The following is a 16,721-nucleotide window of genomic DNA, read 5'->3' as shown; positions in this document are numbered from 1 at the left end:
TCTGACATTCCTCCTTGCAGATCCTCAGGAGTTGTCACATGTGACACCACAGCAGCTGTGCTGAAATGTGTCCTCTGCATTTCACCCATTACCCTTAGTGAGCAGTGGGCAGCCATGAAACGCGATCGGGGAGCAGTGTGTGGGAGTTTGCTCAGTGGCACCTTAACGGGTTGGGATTTGAACCGACAACCCTCTTATTACGGGGCTTTTAAAGGGTTAAGAATTCCAAAAATGATTCAAATTTGACTTTGGAAGGTGACATTGAGTCAGGATATTATAGGAACTCTTAAGGGTTCATCATTTTTTTAAATAGATGTGACCCTCAGTGTCAGAGTGGTTTGTCAGTTCTGGTAAGAGGGTTAACACTGTCGAGGTACAGTGTTGTTAAGCACTTAAAAATATGCATTTTTTTTTTCACACTAAAAGCTGTACTTTTTAATGATCATTTCTCAAGAAAAAACAACAATGCATTTCCAGATATTCTACACCACACACATTTAAACAATAAAAAAGGTAAAAAAAAAAACAAAATATTGGTGGTGGCGGCAATTGTATATAATAAAATAAGTGGAAGGGACATAGACCCACTGTTCCTATGCAAGTTATCCATTATCATGCAGCGTCCTATAACCTGGTCCAACATTTCAAAATGTTATGTACTGGTAATACTGCATTTAAGTAACCATTTGTGCTTAATTTTTGCTGCAGTGATTATCAAAACACAAGCTTCAAAATACAAAAATGCATGTGAATCTATAATGCTGTGATGGCTGTGATGGTTCACTCTAAAAAAAGCAATATTATGAACCACTTTGGTTATCGCAATGGTGACACATCTACACAAAGTCAAGCAGCCATCACAGATCAGCCATATGTCTCTCACTGACCAATAAAAATAACCAATAAAGTCGGTGCCATTTTTATTCTGACTGGAAGAAATGCCCCAAACATTGCAGCATGCTTTGCATTTACCATGAAATCAGACATTTTACTCCACAACAAATCATGGAGGGACTGATTATTTAGTACATATGTTTTAGCTACTGAGGACTTCAGGCTACCACAGATGGGAGTTCCAGAGCCCTTTATGACTACATTTTAGCTGATATAAAGTTGTCATTCAGTAAAAGCTATAAAAGTCCATAACTAGACATTGAAATGATACATGAGTTATCACTGTGCATGTTATCTAACTAACACACTGGACAACATCTTAATATATTTTACTGCTAACAGTAAAAAGAGACGTGCTGCTGGTACATCTGTATAGGAGGTAGAAAAAGAGCAGAAGAAGCAGGAAGAGCACACAGTTCCCTGAGTGAATGAGGGTCAGATACAGTTCCTGGCCTCTCTCCTGTCTTCAAAAACCAGACAGACTTGCCCCTTTCCAACTTTGCAGCATGTGTCCTGAAGGGCAATATGACAGTCCATCAGAATGACCTTTGAACTCTTCACATCTTGGGTCTCAAGTGGGAAGTGGGTCATCATCTCCTTTGCTGCATTTATATTTAAAGCACAGAACAAAAGGAATGGCCAAGAGGAGGAAAGGAGAAGCGACTAACAACAGCAGACTGAAGCCAGCAAAGATGCCTACAACCTAGAGAGGGAGAGAGAGACAGAGATTTTCAAATTCTACTGAATGTTCTTATGTCTTGCCAAAAAACTTGCCAATTACAACACTACATAAGACAGAACTCTAATACACTCCAGCACTTTCAATCACTTCTGGACTCAATCCCCCCAGAATTTTGCAAACAATTTCTGTTTACTTTCACTTTACTTTACTTCACCCTACCTGTTTAAAAAAATAACATTGTAATATTTGGTTATGTTTGCAATATTTACATATTGGTTGCACTGTGTATCACTGTGTACATTACAAATAAAATTTGAATTTAAATTTGATTAAATATGTTCATATTTTCCCCCAAGAAACCTCAATGCTACATGTTTGCTTTTTAATCTCATTCCAAAATGTGTTGGTGTTGGAGAGCAACCTCACTATTGCATTGGTCCTTATTCCTCATATTATCATGTTATAATTATTAATGTTATTTTTTTTATGCTCAATTGTTTTGGACAACTTCACCATTGATCATTTAGTCAATAATCTCCTGACTTCCACCAGGGGGCAGCAGCTGCTCAAATGCGGCTGGACTGTCAAACCAGGAAAAGACATTTACCATCAACCTGAACACAAATGTGCAGACAAACATGCAGCCACAAAGCCTATGTGGATCTAAAAGGATTTGTTTGGTTCTGCAAAACTTATGTATTACGGTTGTGTTTCCACCTTTATGACATTTATCAGATGCCTTTATCCAGAGTGAATTGGTTTGATAAGGTTTGACAAGGACATAGTTGTTAATTGAGTTTTTTTTAAACTGGGGACAGACAGGCAGTTTTTACAAGCTCCCAATTTTAGTGGAGGATTCACTGATTTGCCAGGTCCATGTAATTATCAAGAGTGCTGAGCTCTCTTTTATTAGCATTTAAAGAGCTAAATACATGTACAGTTGGACCAATTACATGTGTGTGACTTTCATGCCTTGATATAATGTTGCTGGCACAGTGACATTCAGCATAGAGCTTCATCTGGGTTGAAACTGATTTCACAAATTGTGTTTGTGTGGAGGAGAATATGCACGCCTGTGTGTGTGTGAGACAGAATGAGAAAAGGAATATACCTGAATTCGATGCCATATAACTGAAGCTCTTGAGTGGCCAAGTTTATTTCGGCACGGCCCTTTGTCATAGTGCATCAACAGAAAGTCGTCCTGGAACACAAAGAGCATTTTGAAATGCATCTAGACCACTGATCCACAAAATAAACAGTACATTCTGCAATACACCCAGCAAAAAGGCTTAACAGAACAGCTGGCATCACACAGCGTACACTCACGTCCAGAGACTCCAGGCAGTACCAGCAGAAGGCGTGCTTGCAGTTCTTGCACACCATTTGGGCACAGCCCTCATCCCTCTCTATGCAGATCTTACATTTGGGACAGCACTTGATGGGAACATCGCCGGCATCAGTCTTCGACATGCTGGGCGATAACAGAGAGAAGAGATATGCACAGTCAGAAAAAAACACTTCTAAAACATATTAAAATTAGCGGACTATACAAACAATTTAGCCATCACAATCTATACTCGTTTCTTAGAAAGGGGCAGCATAGAAAATCACTTGATGCTGCTCTCCAGAGTTGTATTTCAAGTATCAGTCAGCCACATATTTATGGGGTTGTGTCACGTCCGTGAGCTGACGGGAGAATGAAGCACAGAGGCGGGACATACTGCACACAATGATTTAACACAAAAACCAAACTAGCGTGAGGGCCAAAAACAGGGGAAACAAAGGGGAGAACATAAACAAACCTGCAGGTGTGTGGCCACTACCAGAACTGAAAACAACACACACAGGTAAGTTGCATGGCCCACGTAAAATATCGCAGCCTCGATGGGCCGCTCAACAAGTCCTTATAACCAGGCTACAGCCATGTCTAGCTAATTAACCACGCCTGTTCCATGGCTGGAGCCCTGATGTCGAGCAGATTGGTGCCAATCGTGACAGGTTGACTGTTGGCAGACAGACTGGTTCCACCATTCCAAGGTTCCATGCCTTTGTACTTGTGTTAGTATTAATAAAATGTGGTTTTCCAATAATGGATAGGATCTGTCTATGGGCGGGGTCGGCAATCTTTTAAGCACCGGGAGCCACAAAGGCTTTTGGACTTGTGAAATGAAGATAACACTGCATATATTGTTTTTTGCGTTTATGCTAAGTAAAAACTTTACCACAACATGGTGAGCATGCTTGTCGGCACATGAGCGCACGGGTTCTAGTTACCGTGTAATCCCTTTGTTCGAACTGCATACAGTTTGAAAAATTCACAATTTGAGCTTCAACTTTGACTAATAAAGGATTAATTAGGTCTCAGGTGTGTATAAAAGAACCCCAGTACACTAGACCTTCACATCAACTGCAACTAGACCTCTGCAGACATGCCTAAAACATCCCTGAGACTAAAGTGTTGATTATCACGTTTTTTTATCCTCTGTACTTGACGCTGAGCCACATTGAAGGCCGACACCTTCAATGTGGCTCAGCGTCAAGTACAGAGGATAAAAAAACATTTGAAGCAACTGGAGACATTTTTGACAAGCCCAGGTCAGGTAGACCCCGCGAGACAACTGCTTGAGAGGACTGTTTGTTGACTTGAAAAGCCAAGGCCAAGAGGAAGCATGGAAGACGAAACCAAAGAATATTGATGAACTTTGGGAGGCATGCAAGACTGCTTTCTTTGCTATTCATGATGACTTCATTAATAAATTATATGAATCCTTGCCAAACCGCATGGGTGCAGTCCTTCAAGCTAATGGAAGTCATACAAGATATTAAATTTGGATCTCACAGCACCACTACTTAATTTGCTGACATATTTCTGTATTTGCAGTAAATTAGTTCAATTTCTGTATAGGCGACAAAACTTTTGTCTTGCCAAAATTTGACCTTTCTGTCTTTTATGATTAAATGATACATATTTTTTCAGTGAAACTAATTCATTTCAATGCATTAAACATCATTTAGTAGGGTTTTAGCTTTTCATATGAGCTATTTCTAACATTCATTTTCTAACATTAATTAAAAGTCAGGTTAATGGCAGTTGTTTCTACAAAATAGATAAGCGACAAGACTTGTCAGGGACTGTACAATGTGATTTTTACATTGTCTGCCTGTCACAGTTGAAGTCTACCTACGATGAAAATGACTAACCTCTCTCATCTTTTTAAGTGGGACAACTTGAACAGTTGGTAGCTGCCACATACTTTTTTTGCCCCACTTTAAATGACGTATTCTCGTATCATTACAGAGGCTGTAAGAAACGGGGTAATTGTCTGTTTTCATGCCAACAGTCATGCATAGTACCTGATTGGTAGGACTTTAGCAGTGGCCATTGCCTTCTCCTGGCACAATTGACCTCTGTGCCAGTCCACCCGACATGCAGAGCAGAACTCCAGGTGACACACTGGGCACAAGACCTTTTGGGGCAGGGCTACCTCCACTGCATTCAGCTGACACACTGACTGGCATGACTGGGATGGGCACCAGGTCTGGCAGGGGTCCAGCAGCACCTCTGTGTGACAAAAAAATAACAGTTATAACAGTTAGTTAACCTTATTAAAGACAAATTATGGCTAAAACGCCAGTAGTTCTACATATCAAAACCTGACAAGATAAAGCTGTTTTTAGAGTCCATGTACAATTGTACAGGACATTCCACAATACTGCAGGACTTGCGACCATACCAACATTAACACACAGAGAGCTTGCACTACACCATGTTGACATTTTAAATATCAACCTCATTCCATCAGCATATACCACAGTAAGTTTAGATAGATGGGCAGTGTACCTAGAGGTACAATATGCAGTTTTCAAAGATACAGAACACATACTAAACTTACATAGCAGCATGTTAGACTGTGCATACAATAAGTGGCACTGTCTGTAACTGTCCACATCAGTCTGATGATCATAAACTGTCCCAAATACTCAACTCTTCTTTAATAACAGCACCCAATAGAAAGAAGTCAGGAAATACAAGTTTCCTGTACTCCTTACTTCTTACAATTACTCTACTTGGCATTAATAGTGATGTCAAACCACCAGTAATTGCTGCAGACCAGCGCTGTATGGACAGAAGATCACAAAATCATCTACATACACCAGGTGATTGAGTATATTTCCACCCACTACACAACCTGTTCCACAGTCACTCAGCCAATATGACAGATTGTCCAATGTAGACATCAAAAAGAAGAGAAGGCAGGATGCTACCTTGTCTAACCCCATTCCAGACCTTAAAATTGACGGACACACAGTAACTCCAAAAGGACAGAATCCTGATGAACCACTTGGGAACACCACTGAATTGTAACTTCTCGAGATTTACACAATCAAAAGCATCAACAAAACATCAAGAACATTTAAATTGTGCCTGTTATACAAATCTAAAATCTGTTTCAAAACAAAAATATGGTAAAAATCGGTACCACGATTTGATTTCAAACCAAACTGACTGTCAGTCCATTCTATTTAAGGTAGTTCTATAGATATAGGTCAAGGGGGTTTGCTAGTTTACTGTAAAGGTTTCAGGGTGTGGCAGTCTGTATCTTGGAGATGAGGAAGTAACTACCCATCCAGCCCATTTTGTTGGTGTAAAAAAACGTTATAAGTGATGGCTTCCTCATTCTGTACAATTTAAACATGCCCCCTTCATTATATCACGCATGCACAGTGAAAGCAGTGTTGCCAGATATGTAACAGTATCAGCCAAAAATCATCCACTGAACAGAAATGTAGGAAATCTGCATGAAAACGGTTTTGAATCAAACTGGATTAAAACAGTGTCCCATTTTGTGAGAAAAAATCCCTTGTTACCAGTGGTTCATATCCCCAAATCCCCAAATTAATTGCTTTAAAAGCTGTCAAAAAAGCAGCTCTTGCCAACTCTATAGCATACTTTGTAACCAGCTTCGGTGAAACTTCTCCTTACATTTATGAATTATTATTAATGCTACGCCATGATGGGGGCATAATACAATGAGGGCATTTACTTTAAAGCCTGGCGAAATGAGAGACACAACGAGATGCAGCACGGCTGAAGCCCAGGCTAAAATTAGAGTTCAGCGTGCAGACATCCAGCGATTATTCATGAGCCAGATGTCTCTGCTTTTTATTTCTCTGCGAGACGTTTACACTTACATCCTGCAGCCTTTCTCAGCACCACAACATCACAAACACACATATGGACCATATATATGAATTGACAACAAAAATATTTGTTTACAGTTTCAGAACACAAAAATGAAGTCCACATTATATTACAATAGTCCACATTACAATATTTAGTATACACCTACTTAAAAATAAGATCACCTGTGATACAAAAAATGTAAAAGACAGTCAACAATAAATAACACGTATCTTGATATTATTATATTAGCATACAGTAATTATAGGTTGTTAGTCGCCTAGTGGGTAACACACCTGCCTATGAACCAGAAGACCACAAAGTCCCAGGTTCAAATCTCCATTGTGTCTCCATTGTAAGTCTCTCTGGATAAGGGCGTCTGATAAATGTCATAAATGTAAATGTAAGTCATTGACAAATTAATCACAAATAATAATTAATGCATTTACTCATGCATTTCAAATATGTGCTCAAAAAATATCCCAAATACATGACCTTTTTATGCACGGTAACAGAATGCATTACGTAATCACAACCCTGATATTGTTAACTGTTGTACGGCCAGTCCTAGAATGAACCTGGTGTGGTCAGGGGTCTAAATATTTATATGCAAATACTAATTTAACAGAGTTTTCATTCAGTTCATGAGCAAAATAAAGACTTCATTATAGAGGAATAAACAAAGTCAGTAAATATTGTACTAAATACAGTATTGTACAATGATAGAACTCAAAAAAGATAATATTTAGCCTAAAAGCACAGATCTTGTTCTTTTCTTCATGAAAAGGCTGCAGTAGGATGATATAGCGCAGTGCTTCCTCACCTTTCTCGTGGCAGAGTCTCCTGTAGCGCTGCAGCGTCTCTGTGGACACCAGCCGCTCAATCTGCAGACCACAGCAGCAACCACAAGTCAGCTACAACCACAGACATACACGAAACACCAGCATTATGTTCCGGAGGAATCAACAGAAAAATACGCCACCGTATACTGAATATTCCTGTTGTCCTTGTCTTAGCAACTCTTCAAGCAGCACTATGGTAGGATTTAGACCTTAAGCATTATCTTCAAAATCATTTTGCTAGTAGACTAACTTTAGATATTTAGAGAATGATGTCTATCATATCCTGACTATGCCACCAAGAAAATGAATGAACAAAACTGATAAAATAATTTAATGTCCACTGCTCGGCCTACTGGAAGAACCTGGCGGCTGCAGTCCTGCTGACTGTGTGGTCAGCGTGCCAAAGAGATCATGACCTCCTGCCAGCTTAAATGTCAGAACATGCCAGTTCCTCTGGCTGCATTACCGCAATGACAGTCTGAAGTGGGATTCTGTTACCCATGGGTACCTCATCGTCCTGCAGGTGACCCTTTTTTTGACAGGCAGAGTCCGGGCAGCTGACCGCCGTCTCAAGCCCCTCCATGATCAGAAGCTGCGTATACTGTTTCAGGCACTGAAAAAAATTAGAAAAATCAAAAACACTCACACACAACCAATCCAATCCAACATGCAAATAAATAAATTAATAGAAAATGAAATAGAATAATGGCAACAACTAAATTCATGTCAACAGAGAAAACAACGTTACGCATGGACATATTTCACATTCAACATGGCTTCTTTTGCAGAATGTGCGAAGAGGAGTTAAATGACATATAGGTTATGAAGGTATGACGTGTTTATTAAAATGTACATGCATTTACAGGGTGTCACGGTCCGGTCCGAAATGGGGGTTAGTTTCATTGTTGTCCTGTGTAATGTTCCCTAATCGTTTTCACCTGTGTTTAATTGTATAAAGCTGCCCTGTTCGTTTCTGTTCGCTGTCAGGTCTTTAAAGTTATGTTCCATGTTCACCAGTGTCTACGTCTCGGATGTCTCCCCTGTCCATTAAACCCCTGTTCCGTGATGTCAGGTGAAAGCGTCCTTCATTCCTCGTCATTCCTCGTCACTCTTCGTCCTCCTCTCCGTTCACCCGCCGCGTCATGCCCGCATGGACGTGACAGAAAGACCTGACCCACATTTGGACGGCACCTGACGCAGCCCCGCTGAGATCGGGGGAGCCGCGACTCGCCGGGAGGACGCCGCCAGCTTCCTTGTCCCTGGCCTTCCATGGCTTCATGTTCAGCAGGGTCCCGACCCCTGCCTCTCAGTCCCGTGTCATCATGAATACCGGACCATTCATTCATTCATTCATTAATCATTCATCTCTGCTCATCTTTTCTATCCTGGTTCACTCGAATCGATTCCATTTGATTCCTCCTGTCCACTCGGACCATTTAAGACTGTGTTTGGACTTTCCTTCCTCCTTCATGGACTGCTTCGTCTGGCCCGCCAGGCGTCGTGCCATAGGAGGGGGGATTCTGTCATGATCCGGTCCGAATTGGGGTTTCATTGTTGTCCTGTGTAATGTTCCCTAATCGTTTTCACCTGTGTTAATTGTATAAAGCTGCCCTGTTCGTTTCTGTTCGCTGTCAGGTCTTTAACGTTATGTTCCATGTTCACCAGTGTCTACGTCTCGGATGTCTCCTCTGTCTTGTGCTTCACAAATTAAACCCCGGTTTCGTGATGTCAGGTGAAAGAGTCCTTCATTCTTTGTTCCTCGTCACTCCTCGTCCTCCTCTCCGTTCACCCGCCGCGTCATGCCCGCATGGACGTGACACAGGGTTGGAAAGTGAATACTAATTCCTGCCATAAATGCATTTAGCAATGTACTCTGTTACAAAATAAAATACCTTATAAAACAAGATTGAAATGCTATACTATTTATTTTACTAATACCTCTGGGTGGTGAGATTGTAAATTAACCTTTTGCATATCAGAAATGATTTATTATTTTCTGTCATCCATATCCACAGTGGTTAGTGCGTACATGATATGATATGAATTACAGTCAAACTACACAACAAGGGAGGTCCTGTATGGGATTAGCTCATTAAACCCAGATTACAGGACGTCCCTGCTAATACACTTGACAACCAACCTCTCAGCGTTTACATGAATAAAATATCAACATTTCTTCCACATCCACATAGGAGAGCGCAAAGTATCTTAAATACTGCCTTAAAAACTAAAACATGACATAGAAATACATTTTTGTAGTTTTCTGTTACATCCCAACTGAGTGTAACCCAGGACTGATGTGTCACCTGCGTGCAGAAGACACACTGGCAATGTGCGATGGTCGTCATCTGCTCCAGGGCGAACTCTCCCAGGCACAGTTTACATGACTGCAGGGGATCAGGGGCCAATTCTGACGTCAGCCGATAGTGAGCGGCCATCGCACCGCCGCTTTCACCCTGCACTACAAGAGGAATATGAAAATGTATGCAAACTGGATAAAAGGACACAAGCACTGCTGATCCTCTCACACGTTATAGGTGACTTTCATCACATGACATTAGACATGAGCTGACATTTATTGCTTTGTAAAATCCCGTTCTTTCTTGTTACACATGAAACTTCTTGTCCTTGAGAGCTTCGAGTTTTACCAATTGTATGATTGCATCCTGGAAAATGACTGCCAGTGAATATCGATTGTGATATGGAGTCATGTATCATGACTATTGAACTTTCCGGTAATATACAGGATTGAGAGGTCAAGGACAGCAGGGCTGCGCTACAGTGAAATGCTTTCCACTGGAAGTGAAGCAAAATTTGTGAATGAACATAACAGAACAGAAAACAGGCATGGCGGCCTAAAACACACATTTCGGTAAAGAAGTAAATTAGGAACGCATGAGATGATTAACTTGTGTGTGCTAACTGTGCATAGCTATGCTCACACGTTGCCAACGCGATTTACTTTATCCTGATGGTAAACAGTGAGCGTGTGGACTCTGGATGCACAGTTTTTGTTGCACACACCCCTTTTTTCAGCATTAGAGACAGATCAGATACAGATACACTGTCCAGTCGTGACATCCGCTGTGGTCTTTGATGAGAAAATGATCATTCGGCAAACTTGCAGAAACTCAACAAATTTGCAAGGTCGCACTGAATTCTTCGGGGTTGGATAGATTTGTGAGAATTGTTGTGACTGCTAGACAGATGTGACCAGATGTTCTTTTGCTACTTATTGCAATGCATTGTTAGCCAAAAATTGTTAGGCATTTTTAGCCATCTTGCTATAAGTGTGATCTGAGGTAGATCAGGGGTAGTAGCCTAGTGGGTAACACACTCGCCTATGAACCAGAAGACCCGGGTTCGAATCCCACTTACTACCATTGTGTCCCTGAGCAAGACACTTAACCCTAAAATTGCTCCAGGGAGACTGTCCCTGTAACTACTGATTGTAAGTCGCTCTGGATAAGGGCGTCTGATAAATGCTGTAAATGTAAATGTAGGTAGAATTTTATTAAGACAACCCCATTATGTGTCCTGCCAGGAAGGTGCCAGGAACACAGAACAATCTTGAAATAAAAGAGAACAGTAGCATGCAGCAGACAATGGAATAATTTGCTATAAGACTGTGATTAAAAGAAATTAAACCATATGAAAATCATGTGGTATTGTTTTATGCAAACGTAATATTTGCTTATTGAGCTTTAGTTGTATGTACAATTTTCAGCTTGTGGCTTGTCCTCCATAAGGAGGATTTAATCATGGTTTAACCATAGTTTTTTTTTCTTATATTTCATGAGTCACTACCTTAAAAGGGTGGTATAACCTCTGGATAATGGCATCTGATAAATGCCGTAAAAATGCAAATGTAAGAAATGAAGTGATGGATATATTTAACCTCTAATGAAGGGTGCTGATTATAATAGACTGTAAAAATTAATTTATTATTCATTTTCTTGTTTACATTATCATGTTACGTAAACAAATGTTGTTGTCCAATAAAAGATCATTAAACATCTTTATCATGTTTGCAGAGCTTTCTCTTAATTCAATTTTTAAAACGTCCATTTAGTTTGAGTAGTTACTGGTTATATTGACATGATGACAAAGTCAGTACCCAGACGATCAAGACGCCAAATCAAAATGCCATTAAGCACAGTCATTACTCGTATTGTTTTTGCTTATAATTACTAGAATACTATGGGCATAATTTATAAAATACACAATTTGCTATATTTAAACCCTACTTTTATGTTGCAGTGTATCTGTATCTGATCTGTCTCTAATGCTGAAAAAAAAATGTAGACATAACATTATATAACACCGAGGAAGCGGGAGACCTAAGTTGCTTGAACAAAAAAACACTGTATTATAATATGGGACCATCAAACATATGGGGAAGGAGATGTGGAAACAGGGAAAGGAAATCATTCCGCACACGCACTTCACCTGAAAAATTCAATACAACACCATTAACACACACTAAGACTCCTGAGTCTGATAAACTCTTATTGGACTGGTTGGTGTAGCCACTGTGGCAGGAATTCACAGGTAAGCCCGCAGCCACACCAATGCATTGACATCCCTTTAAAACGCCCAACAAACACACACACACCATACACCACACGCTCACACAGCAGGTACTCCTTTAAAGGTCCCCTGAATGATTTTTTTTTGTTTTCATACAGGTCTTGGTGGTCCACTAGTACTGTATCTGAAGTCTCTTTCTGAAATTCAGCCTTGGTGCAAAATTACAGCCACTTTGATCCAGTCCCACAGTGAGATTTCCCCAGGACGCGCCGTTTCGGTGTCTGTAGCTTTATATCATGTCTGAATGGGCTTTGACAGACCCTACAGTTGACCCTGTAAAACAGAGAGGGCACACCTTCCAAGATAGAGTGAGCCTGCAATTGGTGTAATGATTTGTCCAAGGGAAAGAAATAGGTGCACAATAGGTGTAGTGGTAGATAAATCCAAAGTGCAGTACGGAGCATCTGTCCATGTCTGGAAGTACTGGAACAATGAAACGCGGCGCTAAAGTCAAGCGGGACAAGCAGCGAGATGTGGCCCTAATCAGAGGCCAACAGCAAGTCATTAACCACTTTAACCAGCATTGTCTCAGTATTATGATGGGAGGCATGGTCTTTTAAGGCAAGATGGCATCCTCACCAACTGAGAATGCGCCACTATAGTCTTCCATTTGCATAGAGCCACCACCCACCTTGAACACTATTGACACTGTGTCTACACCCCGAGCTACTACTGTCTTTTTCAGAAACGTACTACCCTGTTACTATCATTCCTACTGAACATGCCACCAACACCTCCGATATAAGAACAGGATTAATAAATGTTAGATCTGTAACATCTAATGCACCCATTGTTAATTAAATTATTACTGATCAGGGGTTTGATGTACTGTGCCTGACCGAAAATTGGTTAAAACAAAATTAATTTGAGTCCTGCCCTCCTGGATACAGCTATGGACACCAACCTCGCAGTAATTTAGAATAACCACCTCAGTATCGCACATAAACCTGGATATAGATTTAATTCTTAGAGATTCTCTATGCAAACATAACCTACGTTAGATAATGTTTCTCCCCTAAAAATGAAAATAGTCAGAGATAAAAATGTAATACCTTGGTAAAACGATCACACATGCTCGCTAATGCAGACCGCTTGGAAAGAACGTAAAGGGCAATGAAGTAAATTGATTGTCTTCTGAATAGCATGGAAGGAGGGCCTCCTTAACTATAGGAAAGTGCTTAGCTCGGCTCGATCAATGTATTTCTCCACCCTAATAGACAAGAACAAAAAACAATCCCAGATCCCAAACTAACCAGGAATAAGATCGACAATCAAAATGTTCATACTAGCAACAATATTATTGTTATGAACAGAATTAAGATTCGAAACATAACAAAGAGCTCCTGACTGCAGGAAAACGCAAGATTTTATTCGCTGGTGCCACTATCCTCACGTTCCTAACTATTGAGTCACCAATGACTCTAAGCCGGTGGTTTGTGGTGCTCAATGAATCTAGGAAATCTTCTGACTTCCTAATCAAATGTAATTTTCGAATGCGGTCATTTGTTAATTCTTTGAAAAACTGCACATTTCACAAACTGCACAGGGGATGAGTGAATTATTATTATTTTTTTTTATGATTAAAGGTAATCCTTTAAGACTTTTAAAATGAGAACAGCTCATGCCAAACAGTGCAGTTCCGGAAACAGAAAGCATAAATCACACAAAGTGAAATTTTTGTGTCAGGGGTGTCGCTACCTGATTTGGACTGGAAAGTGCGCATGCGTACTAGAGGTGTGAACCTTCACTGGTCTCACGATTCGATTCGATTACGATTATCAGTGCCTTGATATCGATGCATCGCGATGCATCCCAGACATTTTCTACATGGTCACATGATGTTAAGGTCTCATTCGCCTGTGTGGACGCTCTGATTTGCATCAGAGCAGAAAAACTTGTTACGTCCGCACTCACCTTGTAACAGTTGTATATACTGGTAGTTCTCCTTTAAATGCACACGGCACTATGTTGTGGGCGGAGTTAATCGTCTGCCCCGGTCCTGATGCAGATCAACAAGCAGAGGAACCGAGCAGACTGGTCCAAGCTCTGTGGTCCTTGTCCCTGTGGTCCTTGTATTATTTCATTTTGTATTACATAAAAGCAGCAATATTTGGTACGTGTAATGTCCAAATTATTCTGACACCTTAGTTCCAAATAGTATTCATTACAGAATACATTTTTTTTTAATTCAACTGAATGCTCACTGCACGAAAAATATGCGTGTTTTCGTAAATCCCGCGAAGATGATATTGTTGTGTTGTAGCTCTCTGAACACTCAGAGAAAGATCAGCTTTTCCTCCATTCCCGCTTTGTGTGTCTGTTTCAAAGTGGCGGAAAGAAGACACCTCTGCTTGGATTCTATTGGTCGCCCGCAAAAAAAAAAAAAACGTCATGGTCGCCATGCCACGCAGTGTAAAACTCCGACACGGAACGGCACTGTATTCTGTAGAACAGGCCGCCACAGTCACTACCTGCACTACTTTTTAACGAGATTCACCAACAGAAAATCACCAAGCAACATCATTATGATAATCGATTATGCTCTGCACTGCATCGATGCAATATCATCCACGTCAGCATCGCGATGCATCGATTATACGATTAATTTCAACACCCCTAATGCGTACTGCGAATGCCACCATGGTTCGGCCTAATCCTAACCCTACTCCTACACCCAAACCCTGACCCCAACCCCAACCGTTGGTCATGCAGTCCAAATCGGGTAGCCACAAGGGGACCTTTAAAGGAGGGAAAACAGGTATAGGTAATTTTATCCAAATAAGGTTTTATCCAGAAAACCTACCTAATGTGTCAATAAAATTACTGTCCATTAGAGTCATGCTAAGAGATGACAGGTGAGAGTACAACAGGCATCCATCATCACAGACAGACCCAAAATGTTGACTCCACTAGACCTCAGAAGGTATGATGGGATATCTGGTACATCATTTACAACCTGTAAGTTGTGAGATGAGCACAAAGCGGTGTGGTCGGTCAATTGTTTGTTGAAAACAACATCCAAATTAATGTGGCCTTCCCCAGCAGATCATCGGGCAAAGCATAACGCTCCCTCTGCGGGTGGTAGTAGCCTAGTGGGTAACACACTCGCCTGTGAACCAGAAGACCCGGGTTCGAATCCCACTTACTACCATTGTGTCCCTGAGCAAGACACTTAACCTTAAGTTGCTCCAGGGAAACTGTCCCTGTAATACTGATTGTAAGTCGCTCTGGATAAGGGCGTCTCATAAATGCTGTAAATGTAAATGTAAATATGCATTTGCCTTGTTCCCATAATGCACCAGAGGGCCATTTCTTCCCCAGGTGGGCAAAGACACATTCACATGATGTAAAAATCATCCAACCAAGACATGTTCCTTCATCTCTGGTCCAGTTCTGATATGACTCCTGCACCAGAGCCAACAAACTGCTCTACCCCGTCCATTTTTACCCTTTCTATCAGAACCAGCGTTAACTTTTTCAGTAGTAGTCAGGCAGAGCGTCAGCATCAGTGAACATTCACCTCATCGCTGGTTCTCCAGTTCGCCTTCCTTGGACTCCAGTCATCACCATCCTTACACACGCTATCCAACACAAGAACTTCAAGGACAAAATGTTCACTTGCTGCCTTACATGCCGACCTCCTGCCAGCTGGCACTGTGACAGCGTCATTCGTTCGACCTGTCAGTGATAATGTCCACGTTATGGCCGTTATTCCTATTAGACAATAGGAATCATTACTGCCTGTTTTTACGATGATAGAAATATTCAAAACGCGGCATAAATCAATAAATCGACGCAAAATGTAAACACAGACTCTTACCCGGAGATGAGTGCGACAAACAGGCGTCGCCTTCCCTCCACAACGCGGGCGCTGCACGGCGGCTAGAAGCGGCACCACGGCACGCAGCAGCGGCTCCGGAGACGCGACCGACCGAGATCCAGTCCGGGGACCGGGAGGCGTCGGCGCGCCCCCTGCTGGTCAAGAACGGCATCGTTCACTGGACGCACATTACCAATGAAACCTCGCGTCATTTTAAACGTATTAATAACGCTGCTATCGTGAAAACATCCCCATCAAAAACAATCCCAGTAGTTGCCCTATGAGTGTGGGGATTCATAGAGAATGCTACCACTACAAGGTTATAGGGTTTTATGTGTTGAGATGATTTTTAAAGACCTATAGAATTGCCTGTTATAATATATAACCAAATAACTGCATAACAAATTCAATACATTTACAATCCACATTAGTTAAATGTAACAATATAGCACAATAGGGATGTGTGTGATAAACCTGAAGATATGTAAAGTGTACCCCATACCCAGGGTTCCCCGGACCCCACTTTGAGAACAGATTTTAGGGGCAGTGGTGGCCTAGCGGTTAAGGAAGTGGCCCCGTAATCAGAAGGTTGCCGGTTCGAATCCCGATCCGCCAAGGTACCACTGAGGTGCCACTGAGCAAAGCACCGTCCCCACACACTGCTCCCCGGGCGCCGGTCATGGCTGCCCACTGCTCACTCAGGGTGATGGG

The 16,721-nt window shown here is 41.4% G+C and overlaps 1 protein-coding gene across 2 annotated transcripts; it reads right to left on the bottom strand.

Moving 5' to 3' along the window:
* Window positions 1-903: 903 nt before the first annotated feature.
* On the bottom strand, window positions 904-16,130 carry LOC114763764 (probable E3 ubiquitin-protein ligase RNF144A-A). 2 transcript variants are annotated; one of them, XM_028953523.1, is made up of 8 exons: window positions 16,011-16,130; window positions 9,907-10,061; window positions 8,109-8,213; window positions 7,582-7,642; window positions 4,931-5,138; window positions 2,903-3,047; window positions 2,688-2,777; window positions 904-1,597 (listed from the first exon to the last, which is right to left on the bottom strand). In XM_028953523.1, exons 2-8 carry the CDS (start codon window positions 10,036-10,038, stop codon window positions 1,466-1,468), a joined length of 873 nt encoding a protein of 290 aa, XP_028809356.1. In that variant the 5' UTR covers window positions 10,039-10,061; window positions 16,011-16,130; the 3' UTR covers window positions 904-1,465. The 2 variants fall into 2 exon arrangements, with proteins under 2 accessions (XP_028809356.1, XP_028809357.1); XM_028953524.1 differs by lacking the exons at window positions 9,907-10,061; window positions 16,011-16,130 and having other exon boundaries at window positions 7,582-7,672; window positions 8,109-8,549.
* Between the last annotated feature and the right edge of the window lie 591 nt (window positions 16,131-16,721).

The sequence above is a fragment of the Denticeps clupeoides genome, chromosome 14 (assembly GCF_900700375.1).
Source record: "Denticeps clupeoides chromosome 14, fDenClu1.1, whole genome shotgun sequence".
Classification (NCBI taxonomy): Eukaryota; Metazoa; Chordata; class Actinopteri; order Clupeiformes; family Denticipitidae; genus Denticeps; species Denticeps clupeoides.
This window is presented reverse-complemented; position numbering and strand designations above follow the sequence as displayed.

Coding starts and splice junctions, on each gene's coding strand:
- LOC114763764 (XM_028953523.1), bottom strand. CDS start 10,038: ATGGCCGCTCACTATCGGCTGACGTCAGAATTGGCCCCTGATCCCCTG. Junction 5,139..7,581: donor GAGACTCTGCCACGAGAAAG/GTGAGGAAGCAC, acceptor TTTGTCACACAG/AGGTGCTGCTGGACCCCTGC. Junction 2,778..2,902: donor ACTGCCTGGAGTCTCTGGAC/GTGAGTGTACGC, acceptor TTTGTGTTCCAG/GACGACTTTCTGTTGATGCA.